The following is a 15,238-nucleotide window of genomic DNA, read 5'->3' as shown; positions in this document are numbered from 1 at the left end:
CACTAAATATAAGTATAGCAGAGAGGCTGTGTTCACAGGTCTCCATGGATACACAAACATAATTGTCCGTATGTGTCCAACATTCAAAACATTAAAGATGGCTGGATACTTGCCTGTACATGTTGCAAATTTATCATTCAGGTGTCACTTAGGTGCGTTATCACTCTCTTTCTCTCTGGTGACACTAATGAAAGGTGTCAGGAAAATGTATTTTGTTTTACATCCTTTATACATTTCATCGTTAACTCGATTTCTACTTTTACGGCACATAGTCAACACTCAGTCTCCATCAGTTCCATACGTACATCCATATATCTGTGTGCAGCCACTTCTCCTTTTGGTAAAATCATTTTTTTAATATAAGCAGTGCATCTTTTTCAACGCAACCCCCCGAAAACATTGATATCTGTTTAAATAGACTTTCTGATGGATTCATATACCTACACGCTGTTTTAGTCTATGCATTTAGATCTTTCAGGTCCATTTCTTAGGCAATTTGAATGCGAAAAGTTAATGTCTTTTGTATATTGTCCGAAGTGTCTAGTGATTCCTGTTTTTTAAATGGTTTTGCATGTTGATTGGATGTTTATCGCCGCACTCAGCAGTGTTTCAGCTGTATGGCGGCAGTGTTTAAGTAGTCGAGCATGGACCAGACAATCCAATGGTCAACATCATGAGCATCGTTCTACGCTATTAGAATACGAAGACAACTGTCAATCAGGTCAGCGAGCATGACCAGTTGATCCCGTGTGTTACTATCAATTTCACCCGGATCTTCATGGGTGGTTTGCAAGTACGGTGTATATTCTATATATGATTAATGTTGTGAATGTTATGTCAAAATTGTACTGTACACGGTATGGTATCTGTGGAAAGCTAGAGCCGATTCTGGGTAGGAATTTAGATACAGACAAAGACAGGACAATGGGAAAACTGAGACAATTGTTTTTCTAAAAAGTGTCTGTATTGGTTTCAGCTGACCGAAGCAGTCACTGAAAGTTTCACAAAAGCACTTTTTTTTCATAACCGTAGGGTACTATCCCCGTAACTACATACTGAAACCTAATATTTTGACCTAGTTCAAGAGATTCATTTGGATATTTCCGATTCCATCCCATTCTTTCATATAATAAAGCCCGAACCAGCTCTACGACAATTACCTGCTTCGCGTGTAGGGTAGTAAAAGCGTAACATGCAAAGTAAACTTTGCATTATGATGTGTATATCTAAAGATTATCTCACTTCTATTTTCATTTACGAATAATTATAAAGACAAATGATTCTATCAGGAGTTTCAGTAAAATGTGACAGGGAAAACGTATATGGAAAAATTGATATGTACATTTTCCTCTCAGGTGAAGGGGCGGTGGGGTAGCTTAGTGGTTAACGCGTTCGTTGGTCACGCTGAAGATCCAGGTTCGACTCCCCACATGGGTACAATGTGTGAAGTCCATTCCTGGTGACCAGCTGTGATGTCACGCACACTCCCGGACAGCGTTCGAAATTAATGTCGGCCATTAGGCCCGAAGCCGACTGAAAACCACTCGGGACCACAGCTTTTGTTTGTTGTAGGTCCTTATGGTCGACAGCCTATCTATCCCCAATAACGAAGATTATTTTTCTACATCAAGCTTCAGGGCCTGTAAATTCTGACCAAGACCCACAACCTTTTATGGATTTGGGTCAACCAACCAACCAACCAGCCAACCAACCAACCAAGCGCTACTCTCAAGTGGAGCTATCAAGTGAAGCAAGCATCGACATGGTTATGTTTCTAGGTTACCATACCTGTGCTTGATAGTTACACCTAAAAAAATACATGAAAAAAATAAAGCTGAATTTTTCAGTGTATTAACTCTTGTGATCGGATAAGAAAGGGAACATTAAAATGTTGACACTACAACTTTTATAATGCCACTTACAGACACTCTGCAAATAACTGGTTACTATGACTACAGGGTCTTTGTGTTTCAACCTGACTATAGGTACTTATTCCTCTACTGAAAACCTCATCGTAAGCCTCCGTCAAAATATGCTCCAGTAGACCACTGAAATAGGCTATAGCGTGTTTAATAAGTCGTTGCGAAAATGCTATTACCACTGAGAGGTCAAATGTTAGTCAGGAAGAGATTGGATATGTCAACATGGTTCGCTAAACTGTGGTAACCGTAGTAAGCGGTAAATTCAGGATGGCGACGAAAGTTGCAAACGGTGATGTAAAATATGTGGACATGAAAGCAGTCAGGGATGGACAGAAAGAGGCTGTGACAAGCCTCACTGGAATGTATATTTTGGTTGCAGCCTTAGTTGCCATTGCATGGGGCCTCGGCTGCTATGGATTTTCATTCCTGTGGGTGTTCTTTCTTGTTTCTTGTTTATTTGTAATATGGAAAGCTAAGATCGGTCGGATTATCAAAAGGCACTTGGATTTTGAAGAGGCTACATTACACCGGAAAAGAGCATTGCGTCAGAGTGAAACTGTGGAGTGGCTTAACTTTCTGCTGAATAGATGGTAAGTTGATGTTTTCTACTTTTCTGTAGAACAAGTTGTCTAAACAGGTGAGAGATTTATCGGACGCGTGGCGGTAGCTTTCGATGTCCACACTGGTGTTGACATCTTCATCACATGCTGGAGAAAATAGTATCAATCAACATGACATTAAATATGTATCTCTTGGTTGATGTTTGACTGTTATATGATTAATTTTCTTATATGTAGTTCGATAATGAAATTTATATTTGTTTTAGTATCACTATCAGCATCATGAAATTGCATTTTGAGGAAGTTATATTTTTTCATCAGATTTTAAACTACTAGTATTGTTTCGAATGAATCATATTAGTAGTGTTTGTATATCGCATTTTTAGCAATATTAATTTTTTTGTGTCAAACTGACATCATTTAGTGATCCATTTGAGAAATTTGACATTTACATAGAGACTCCCTGAAGTGCTTATATCCAACAGAAGCAGCTAGCATTTCCTTTTAGAACAGTTGTGTTGCTCGTTGTCCCAGCATGAACTGCTGAAATGTACATGCATGACTGCATAACCAGCAGAGCGTCACTTATTGACGTACAGTGGGCGAGAATATTGCTGTGTATAGTATCGTTCCCACCTGTAATCAGGTCAACATATTGCCTTGATGCAGCACAACTGGCAATGAGAACTCACTTTTTCCACTTGTCCTGTGTTGTTGAATAAATTGTCAGTGCTGACAAAGTGACATGTCAAAGAGTATTAGTATTTGCTGAAGATTATTTGGATACAACAATATTATGTGCAAGCAATATTCTGTCTTGATCATGGTTTGTAGCTCTGCATCATTGTGCTTGTCATAAGGGAGTCATTGTGACATTGCTTGTGAATTTTTTTAAATCCATTACTGGGTCATTTGCTGTGTGTGGAATCCAGAATTGGCTTCTAAAGTACTGTTGGAAATAGAAAAAAATGTTTTTTTCACATTTATCTCTACAGTTTATGTAGTTGATATGCAGTCTGATCTATTGTTTTCAACAGCTACTAGTATTTATATCTCCCTATCTTTTTCCCTAGTTTACGAGTAAACATGCTTTTCCGGATATCCTCTAATGCATCCCACTGAATGCCCAGTGACAGTCTGTGTGATTCCATTTGAGAACGATGAATTGCTCACTAACACAAAATCTAATAATTGCAACAAAACCAAATTTTGCACAGCCACATGAAATCGACAGACCAACTCTGCTGATGTGTCTCATAATTTGGGACACCCGAATAAAAAAGTTGTTAAACAAACGATCATCATTTTCTTGTCACCATTTGCTATTTTGTACGAGGGGGGCCTCTTGCTGGTAGAACAGCCATGTGGACAAGGTGCACGTGTGAAATTGACTTGTGATTTGCTTAGCAAACCAGATATTCGTGATTGCAGTACCTGAAACAATGAGATTATCACATGACACTAAGTCAGTTATTTGCAAAGTATTTAACTTTTTTAAAAACAAAGGTGAAAGGGGTAGGCCTCAATATGCTTTGGCTGAGTATTGTTTACGAACTGCACATGCTGTTGGGATGATGGAAGGGAAGTTAAAAACTACCTTGAAAAACTGTACCGATTCAACCTGCATGGACACAACTGAGGGGACCGCCTCAAAACCCGACTGTACTTTAGTTTGGATCAGTGTATTTCAAATCATAATCATTTCTTTTTCCATCCTCTGATCATTTGGCATTTGGTTAAGACTAACTAAAGTTAATAAAAGTCATACCATAGCATTTGAATACATATTACAGGATTTGGAATGGGTGAAAATGCATCAAGAAAATCTCATGGTAGTGAAGAATGTTTTCATCATGAGAAATGTTATAACCATGGCTCGATTTAGCACTTTGTTCCTTCCATTGGTGCAACCCAATGTTACAAAGTGCAAACTAGTTAGTCAAACCTGCACCAAGGTGCATGTCAATTTTGGAATGAGTAAACACCTGAATAAATCATCTCAATAATTCAAAAGCATATTCCTTTCATTACATATTGCAGTAAGAGCACTGCATCTGGAATTTGTCTGTGCAACTAGGTTTATGTCTTAGGTTGCACCTTGTGTAAGTAGATTGACATCTCTTAAATTGAGCCCTGTATAACGAAATGGTAATATCAGGTGACAATAGATCTACTTTTGGGAAAATAGAGGATGGATTCATGCAGTACATGATCATGAATGATGTTTTTATTACAGTGTTCATGCAGAGGAACAATTTCATAGGCACATCTTGCCTTCATGCCATAAGTTGTTGGTGTTAACGTTGACCTTGAGAGATGGCTGTCATGAGTATTTTTCTTCAGTTTACAGTCACAAGACATATGTACTGGTTGCCCCTCATCATCAGTCAGTGTCAAACATATGTCCCAAAATATCCTCATGTTCTTTTTTTGCCTTGCAAAACAGGTTTGTTTGAACATTTTGTGTTATCAGCTTCCAACAATGGCTGCACATGCTCACGTGAAAAAGTTGCCTTAACAAATGTAAAATACCTGTATTTGGAAATATGACCTGTATTGGAGATTAGGCTAGGCCATTATATTGAATTAATGCTGGAGTGATTATTAGAGTATATTATTATTAATGTATATTAGGGGGTAGAATTTTGAAATATATGTCCTGAAGGAGATAAACAAGGGAACATGCAGTAATATTGGAGAAAACACTTTGCATGTGTTTTCAACTCAGATATTTCAAAACAGTAATAATTTATTCATAACATTCATATCGTGATATCTTTATATATGTATAATATGTTGTTTGGTAAGTAAGTGCTTGTCTTCGGAAAGAATTGGTGGAATTTTCTTTTCACGTTGACTCACAAATTGTCCTCCTGTCTGTCCCTTTATATTCTGCCTTCAGTATACTGTAGTACCAGATGTAACTGTGTGAATTTGTTAGTCACCAGTCTTTGCTGTCTGGCCATGCTGTTTTTGTTATATGGGACAATTGTTCTTGTAAGTATTTGTCCTTGGTGTCATGTATTAAAAGCGTACTATCAGCAAAATTTGTCATTATACTGAGGCATTTGTAGTTATTGTAATGGATTCACAACTTAAGCATAAGTGAACATGACAAAAATTGCAGAAACATCTGTTACGTTTTGCTCTGACAATTGTCAATGACATGATGGTTGACTGTTTGGAATTTATTCTATAAGTTATTGACTTGATCTCTCAATTTTAATCACTGAAGTTTGTTTTAAAAATTCAAGGAATACATCTTCTGTGATGAGTTTCAGACAGTTTTAAACGGTGAAGGTTTGGTGATTAGGAGTTCAGCTTATTTCAGTTTCTCCCTTTTCAAATCAGGTTGGAAGTTCATAGGTTAGTTCTATTGAAGCATTCTGAAGTTGACTGGGATTTTCGGCCAACCAAGTCTCACTTGCCACTTAGAAGTCAGGGTTCCATTCTTTACATAAGTAATATTCAAAATCAAACAGACCTCTGATCCAATTTAGATATGGCATTCAGAGCAACCTTTCTGAAAATGTAATTAATGCCCTTTGTGAAGGTATTTTCAGAATGTACTTAGAATGAAATATGAAGTGCAGTAAGTGATATAAGATATGGTATGATTTTGTTATTTTTGTTTTCAACCCTGGTATGGACATTATGAAATATTCTTGCTGTTTTGTTAATCAGAATTACTTGATATTTTGACATTTTCTTGTTTTCCCTTTATTATGATATTTTACTTTAATACAATGTTGCAAACATACCAATGAAATGCAGGTGAACTCTGGACATTATAGATGCATGTGTTTATATTTTTGTGGACATCAATTCTGTTTTCTCACAATGAATACCTAAAACTGTGCTTGGATCAAATTTGCTTTTTGTGAACGTTTGATCTGTTCACTTTGTAAAGTACACCATGAATAGCCTTGGAAGTTTGAAATAGGATTTATTAATTATTTATAACTTGCTTGCCTTTGATGGGTGGTTTGTTTTTGTGCAGTGAGGTGTGTCAGGAGGGGCATGAGTAGTGTGTTTGCTGGTGTCTGTCTTGTCTGTCATATAAAGCAGGTGAAGAGGCAGGGATGCTACACTCACCAGTCTTGCTTCTTCAACATACCGTGATAACATCAGTTTCAACAGGAAACTACACCTACATGTGTGAGACAATATAATTTTCATAGAAACGAATAGGAGTGAAACAGTATACCACAGTATTAGTAGAACTGCAGTATTTATTATTCAGTTCGGTGTACCCTTAATGCAATCCAAATATTCAGTATTTTGGGTTTTCATACTGTCAGTTCTATTTAGTCCTAAAATGACAGTTCTGTTCATTCAAAATAACAAAGATTATGGTTATTTTTCTGCCATGTTATTGAACTATGTAAGTTTCCTGAATGTGAGGAAAACTAGACTTGCTTAGACTTAAGCACTGCAGAAAGGGCTGACGAAAGGGAATTTGATGCAGCTCAGGGACTGTGCAAGAGACCATTTGAAAAGCTACATGTAGAATGTTTAAAGTGTTTTGTTATTTCTAAGTATTTTTTTTTATTTTACCTTTCTTTTCATTAAAGTGAGATTTCTGAGGTATTTTCCTTCTTGTCTTGTGATGTGCATTGGATAGGAAGGTACTGTTTGAAAAGTGTCTTTTTTCATCAAAACACCATCAATATGCTCGGGGCAGATTGTAAGATAGAGGATGAGGTATTTGTTAAACCATCGAGTCTCACAACATTGTCATATTTGTTTTCTGTTATCAATAAATGTATGAGATCAGTTATTTTTTAAGCATAATTCAAAGATCATCCGTATGTCAGTTTTAGTTACTGCAAAAAAAAACCCCTTAAAAATATAATGTTCCAGTTTGGATGGGACTATCATCATGGTATTGTGGTTAACTCGGAGAGTGGAAGGTCGCAGGTTTGATCCCGGCCACATCATGCCAAAAGATGTGAAGATATGGTACTTGTTGGTCCCTGTCTTTCTCTCAGCATTAATGAATACAACAAGGACTGGTTGGCTTGCAGTCAGTTATAATCATGATAATATGTCTGAGTGAGATATTCATGCTTACCTGCCCCATGGTATCTAAGTGAGCTATAATCTGTATAAACCAGAGTAAGTCTGGGCTAGTACAAGCAGCCACACATTTGCATGCACATTATCATATGAGCTAAATATTCTCAAGTATGACATAAACTTCTTATCACCTCATCTCCAGTTGGAATGAAACCTGGAGCTGAAGATAACTGAATGCCATTGATGACTGATTTCTAGGAAGGACCCATTTAAACTCAGTGCTAGGAGTAAGTGACCATATCTTTGATCCTGTGTCAATTATACATGGAGATAAATATTTGATGTCAACTCTCATCACATTAAATAGTAAATGCATAACCACGACATGGTAAAGATGTGTATTTTGGATAATCATGAAAATAGGCCTCCTACAGTTTGGTAGATTTTACAGAAAACCAGATATTTGGGGCAAAGGCTATATTTTATGCTGTGGTGTAAATACTAGAATGGCACAAACATCACAAACAATAGAAGGTCTAATGGAGCATGTTGCAGTGGAGAATGCTGTTGAACACCTTGAAGGCTGAACGAGACACAGACCATATACCTGTATATGATTTCTGGCCAAGACAAGATTCCCTGAAGTAAGGAGTATTAACTACAGGTGTGTTGTTATATAGGTTCCCCAACAGGTTTGAAGTGTTTGAGTTAGCCATGCTTCCCACTCAGTCTCAACATAAAGGTGTGTCAGTCTGGATGTGCAGTTGAACACACTGAAGTGTGTTGCAGTATTTCTCTTTGTGTTGGAAAGTGATAAACCCCTGCTTGTACTGTGCGGTAGTTTATTGACTGCTGTGGGCCTCCTTAGTTTCCGCTAAGATACAACAAAAACATTGTGATGATCTTTCTCTTAGACCCTGGGGAACAAATTACATGGGACTCAACTCAAGTCTGATATGGCAAGTCTAGATTGCCTCAGCTCCAGAAATGAGAGATTGTTCAAGGTTCCATTTGAGTTTGTTTTGGAGCTAAATATTTTTGTTGGTCAGAATAGGTGACTCGTACCCCATTAATATCTGAAGAGCACCCTAAAATGGGCCCATGGTACCTTCAGCTTGTCTGAAGAGCAGGCTAAAATGAGCCAATGGTACTCTCTGCTTGTCTGAAGAACAAGCTAAAATGGGCCCTTGGTTCTCCATGATTGTCTGCAGAGCAGGCTAAATGGGCCCCTGGTACTTTCTGCTTGTCCAAAGAGCACCTTAAAATGGCCCCTGGGTACTTTCTGTTTATCAGAAGAACAGGCTGAAATGGGCCCTTGGTACTTTCTGCTTATCAGAAGAGCAGGCTGAAATGGGCCCTTGGTACTCCATGATTATCTGAAGAACAGGCTAAGTTGGGTCCTAGATACTTTCTGTTTGGTACTCCGTGATTGTCTGAAGAGCCTTGTCATTGAACACCAGTGGTTTAGTGGCTGCTCATGCTTTTTGTCAGGGTTATGTCTGGTTTAGACATGGTAATTTACTGGGACAGTGACACAGTCGTAGTGACATAACTGGGTTAGAGTTGACTGCTTAGGTAAAGTTCACATGCAACCAAAAAACATAAATAATTAAAACACAGATATCACTTATTCATGATATATAAAACTGCATTTCTAATTAAGGAAAAAAGGAATAAACAGAATTATAAGTGTGTAATTGCAAATCAAAAGTGCAATATTTTGTACTTGGGTTTACCCCCCGAAGTAGCCATGATACCGAACCCAGTCAGAACCGATAAGTGTAATGAAGCCTCTTCATTGCCTACTGGTTCATTTGCCGATACGCTTAGCCGGGTCTTTGTTTATGGGGTATAATACTGATAGGTGTTTATTTGCATGTGGTCAGTGATTGAAGTTGCATATTGTCATTAGCAGACATGCAGGCAGACATTTAGGTGTGAATAAACCAGATGCTGAGTTTTCTCTGTGAAAAAGTTTTCCCTGTGAGTCTGCAAGTGTGCTTGTCACAATCAACTTGTTTTTTTATTTTCTTTTTTTATGTGCCGTGTAGATTATTTACTTGTTTGTGTACACAACAAAGATTACTTTTTCCTCCACCGCTGGGGGAAAATTAGTGAATCGTTTGAACTCAGATTTCGCGGGCTGTTTTTCATAGTGTTTTGTTATAAAAACTTTGTAGGTTGAATGAGCATTTTTGATAGTCTGTTTAGGCAAGTACATACTGAAAGGTATCAGAATCTGCAAAGTTGTGTTTTATGTTCCATGTGACCTTTAAGTAATGTTCACGTCACTACTTCTGTGCATGAAACCCTGTACATGTCATATGGTTTTACAATGCTTTTAGCAATATTACAGCAATGTCATTGTGATATGTTAGGAAAGATTTAATAAAAATTATTAGTTCAGCAATTCCGATGGCTTCAACAGGTCCCCAGCAACCCATGCTTGTTGAAAGAGGTGATTGACAGGATGTTGTGGTCAGACACAAGAACTTGATAGCATGTCATTGTGTCCCAATTGTCCCAGTTGTGTGTGTCAATCAATGGTCATGATGTCGATTACTCCATTGCGTGACTCACACATGATTATATACAGACTGCTGTCAAACAGGTGGAATATTGCCGAGTGCAGCGTTAAACACTCAACAATCAATCAAACATTGACACCATGCAACACAGTCATATGCTCCATGCTCCTCTCCTAATACATACTGTGCAAAAATGTGAGGGATCATAAATGGTACGAGGGGAATATTTTGTTTCAGTTTCAGGGGGCTTTGTTTCATATATGCTGCTTATGAAATGAAGTCCCATTCTTACTTGTCAGTAAAATGATTTGTTATAGGGTTGCATCAGTGAAGGAAATATCCTTCCTAAATTTTAGTAGTTTCTGACTATTATAGACAGAAGGGAGGTAATTTGTCTTGTATCTATGACACTGAATTAATATGGTTGGACTTGTAGGAACTAGAGACGGGTGTGTTGGTCAGTATACCAAACATCAGGTTAGATTCTTATACAGAAGTGAAAAATACCTTTGCCATTATTTATAACCTGGGTCCTGATGCTCAAAGTGTTTGTGATGTTATGACCTATACTATATCATTGGCACATGAATGAAGTAATGCTATGAATGCTGTGTGGATACTTCCCAGGGTTCAGTTCCTCAAAGTGATCATAGCTCTACGACTGACTTAGTCTATGTTCAAGTATGTGATTTACGACTGTCTTAGTCTATGTTAGAGTATGGGAGTTATGGCTGTCTTAGTCTATGTTGAAGTATGGGATTTATGACTGTCTTAGTCTATGTTTAAGTATGGGATTTATGACTGTCTTAGTCTATGTTAAAGTATGGGATTTACGACTCTTAAGCTATGTTAAAGTAGGGGATTTATGACTCTTAAACTATGTTAAAGTAGGGGATTTACAACTGTCTTAAACTATGTGAAAGTATGTGATTTACGACTGTCTTGGTCTGTGTTAAAGTATGGGATTTACGACTGTCTTGGTCTATGTTACAGTATGTGATTTACGACTGTCTTAAACTATGTGAAAGTATGGGATTTACGACTGTCTTGGTCTGTGTTAAAGTAAGGGATTTATGACTATCATAGCTCTTTGATTGCTTTGAGGAACGGGATGCAGGATTGCAGTACATCCTCAGTAGAGGAGTGAGCAATTGCCACCACATATACCTTTGGGGCAAGGAAGGTTTGTTTGAGACAGTGTTCATTTACTCATGACAGCAACTGCAAGAGACAAAGTGTGGTTTGGCCGCTCACTATACGCTTGAAATCCCTGCTTTGATATAACAGCTTATTTATCTCAAATTCGGGATAATGTTTTCATTTCTTTTTCTTTTTTTTGCGCTCAAAGGTCAGTCCATGTCTTTTTTATTAAATTAATGCAGGGCTGGCTCTGGCAGTCCTGACCTCTTATCTACCGGTATGTCAGGGTCAAGGTTATGGGATGGTGGTAATTTCTGTACATTGAAAGAAGAGCCTATTCAGTCTGAAGGATCATTCTTATATTCTTACACGCCCTCCTACCATCACTTTCCATGAAACATTATACAGGAAGACATATTGATATGTTTGCAGGGGTAATTGTCCCTGTGTTGTGTAAATCCACTTCATACGTTATACAAACATCAGGCTGTATTTTTCACAATTCATAAATTTCAGGTGGGTGTTCAGCTCCTCGACAATAGAAGATTTAGTCAAGAAGAGGCTGGATGACCGACTGCTGGCCATCAAACCTTCATTTCTAGGTGAGTAGAAGACTCCCAGCTTGTTCTGCGGTGTACTACAACATGTGTTACGGAAGATGCATGCATACATATAACCTACTTGGTCTACAGTTGCAGCATGTAGTGAAAATGCACAGGTCTTACTTACAGCTACAAAACTGCATATCCAGTGTCTCATGTATTGCCACAAATATGTGCAAAATGCCAGGTACCTCTTTGGAATTCTAAATTTCTTCACTAAAGTCTGAACCTGAAGAGATTTAGCTAGTACCCATTAAGCAAAAGAGAGTAAAAAACACATTTCCTACTACAGTCCATTTGGGTCAAAATCTCCCAATGAATTGCACTCTAGCTCAAAAACAAATGTATATGACTCAAACTAACGTCAAAGTAAATAGGAAAAACACACCAACTCCACAGAATTTTGATACAATTCTTGTCAACAAAATATGAAAGTTGTTTGAGTTAACAATCATAATTTTCATTACGATATTACGAGAATTGTGACGAGGGTGTAGCAACAACTCAGGTAACAGCCAGGTAAGCTAGAGGCATGAGCAATTTGTCACTTGACGGTTTATCCTTCTGATTGAGTGATTGATTCATGAAACACAATGAAATTTACTGCTGATGTTAAAACATTAATTTACAAGGTCAACAACTTCTTCAAGTCTGAAACTCAACGGGACAGACCATTTTCATCCTCGCTGTCTCCAGGGTACATTGGAGATTTATTGGAACGTATATTTACTTTGGTGTTAGTTTGAGTCATTTACGATTATTATTTGTTTTTGAGTTAGAGTGCAATTCATTGGGGGAGATTTTGAATCAAATTGACTGAATAGTTAATTTGTCATTAACTAGATTAACTGAAGTATTATGAAAAAATAGGTTGTACTTTCACCTTTGTAGATATTTGCTGTATTATGCACTCTGCTGTAATATCCTGAGAGATTTTATGACAGTCCCTGAAGATATTTTTCACAGGAAACAACTGCAAAAGAAGCAGCATGTCCCGATAAATCTCCACTATACCCTGAATGCATCTACGTATCGACCCAATAATTTTATTACCTTCCTTGACTGACTTTTTATCCAATCGAGTGTCTACACTGGAAGTTTAGTATACCAATCACAACTTTTTAAATTATCTAAGCAATTAACCTGGTAACTCAAACCATGCAGAGGTTCTCTGAAAGAGGTAGAAGGAGTTCTTGCATATGTTTTTTTAAAGTTCAGACCTGATCTTTTGTCTGTATGGTTTCCCCCAAACCTGAGTCACACTGCAAACAAACTTTCATAGCTGTGATTCCTGTCTCTGTTGATACTTGCAAGCTCAGTTGTAATGGCAGCTTAGCAGATTGGTAATAAAATTTCGGGCCATAGATGCATCCAGGCTATAATGTTGAATTTTTTGGAATGTATACCCTGGAGATATTGAGGATAAGAACTGGTCAACTCGGAGTCAGTATTATGTGTCCGAGTTCGTTATTCTTGCTTAACTGCGGTATGGTATCTCAGTGAGCCAGCTCTATGAAACCAGCTTAAGTCTGGGCTAGTACAAGTAGCCACACATGTACACACATGCACATTATATGAGCAAAATGTTCACAAGTATGTTGTCAAACCCTCTTTCACCTCACGTGACCTCATCCATCCTCTAATCATTTCCTAGTGATACATTTTCCTCTTCTAAGTTCTATCCTTTATTTCATGGGAATTGTAGTTTGAAGAGAAAATGTTTGAGAATATCATAAAGGTCTTTCTCAAAAAGCTAACTTTGAGCACTGCTGCTGAACTGTACTGAACTTAATTAACTTCACAATAAGTAACGTGAAATTGACCTGTATTCATTAAGTATATAGAAAATTCAGTTATCTCCCATTGTTTCACTGATATCACTTGGTTTGTTTTTGGAGAGAACTGTTTTGTCAAGTAGCACCACAGGTCTACTCATATATATTTAGATAACCGATATCTTCTGCTGAAGACCCTGCAATCATATCTGCACTTCACATACAACTTAATCTCAACTGTCAGCGTTAAGGCTGCTCCATTCCACCTGTGAACAATTTCTCCACTTGAATTCGCCCATTGCTTGGTTAGGAGATAAGTATAAAGTCCACTTCAGAAACAATATGTTTATCATACACTTGGCAGTATGTACCCCGTGTATGAAATAAGCCCAAAACCCAGCCAGACATTAGGGCTGGTGACTTCAAAATATTACCAGCCCTAAAAGGATTTAACCAGACCAGATCTGGTGAATTTACTCAGATGAATAGAACATCTAAAATGTTTACCAGACCATTTGGCTTGCTAGCTGTAAATGTAGACTGTTTGTCAGAAATATAGCCTATCTCAGGATGTTGGACGGGCTGTATTTCATACATTGATGTACTGCTTGTATTCAACTTATTTTATACATGTAAACATGATGCTTTTTACATATCATGTATATATAGATTCCTTCTCTTTGTTAATGTTGATTGCTTTGTATTTCATACATTAAGAAATTAAATTGTACATGCTTTTCAAAAACAAATGTTCATGAATAATAATTTTCAGATGGCTCATGATATATATATTTCTAAGTATTGCTGACCTCTGAACTAAAAACAAGTTGATCGCTTGCAGCAATAAGAAATAGATTTGAAGTAACCATATTGAGGTTCTAAGATAGCCTTGATCCCATGATGTGGCGATTTGGTTCTGTCATCTGGTGTATGATGCTTCATTGTACTCGGAAGGTATAGGATACAGCTCTTTATATAAGCTACTTGTGTCTCAAGCTAGAACAGAGCTGTGATTGATAGAAAAATTAGAAGTCAAGTCACAATACATGACCAGGACTGAGGTTCCCAATTTCAACATTTTGATTGATATGTCAGCATCATAAAAAAATAAATACAGAAACTTCATAAAATTACATCCAGGAACCCTAATATTATTTTTCCAGGTCATGATTTTGGGGAAAAGGATATTAGAGTTACCTCCCCTGCCTGGAAACTTGAATCCCTGACATTGCCCTAAAGTCCATCTAAATCTGGTGGACTTTAAATGCTCAGGTACCTATTAGCGCCATATTAAGACTCCTTTACTCTCAGTGTGCCAGATTTGTGAACATAATTCCACCTCAGCACGGTGTTCTTGATACTGTTTTAGCTTTAGTATATAGATTACAAGAACTCTTCCTCGGCATGTTCTTTGAGATGATTCTTAGGGAATTTACCTTTAACTGATCATGGTCAAATGTAGAGAACTTCTAGTGATGATTTATCCAGAGTGATAAAGACCCCTTTTTACATCAAATCAATTGTATGAGCTTCCGTGATATGTAGCAGTTATCAACTGAAACCCACAGGGCACTTGACTAGCAACTTTATATCCAAGGAGTTACCTCTTTCAAGAAAGGCAACCATTAAGTATCCTGTCGCACAACTATATTCAATGACCCTCCATATTAGAGGCAGTGAGGCTTGTGGGTA

At 37.5% G+C, this 15,238-nt stretch overlaps 1 protein-coding gene across 4 annotated transcripts in view; it reads left to right on the top strand.

Moving 5' to 3' along the window:
• The first annotated feature begins 2,110 nt into the window (after nt 1–2,110).
• The window catches only part of LOC137293830 (uncharacterized), a 66,809-nt gene continuing 53,681 nt past the window's right edge, over nt 2,111–15,238 (top strand). For 3 of the 4 annotated variants that reach the window (XM_067824598.1, XM_067824597.1, XM_067824595.1), the window contains exons 1-2: nt 2,122–2,512; nt 11,686–11,771. In XM_067824598.1, coding sequence (XP_067680699.1) covers nt 2,190–2,512; nt 11,686–11,771 — 409 coding nt within the window. In that variant the 5' untranslated portion in view covers nt 2,122–2,189. Of the gene's footprint in view, nt 2,513–11,685; nt 11,772–15,238 lie in introns of all 4 variants that reach the window. The other variant, XM_067824596.1, reaches the window with a different exon arrangement.

This window comes from Haliotis asinina, chromosome 8 (genome assembly GCF_037392515.1).
Source record: "Haliotis asinina isolate JCU_RB_2024 chromosome 8, JCU_Hal_asi_v2, whole genome shotgun sequence".
Taxonomy (NCBI): domain Eukaryota; kingdom Metazoa; phylum Mollusca; class Gastropoda; order Lepetellida; family Haliotidae; genus Haliotis; species Haliotis asinina.
This window is presented reverse-complemented; position numbering and strand designations above follow the sequence as displayed.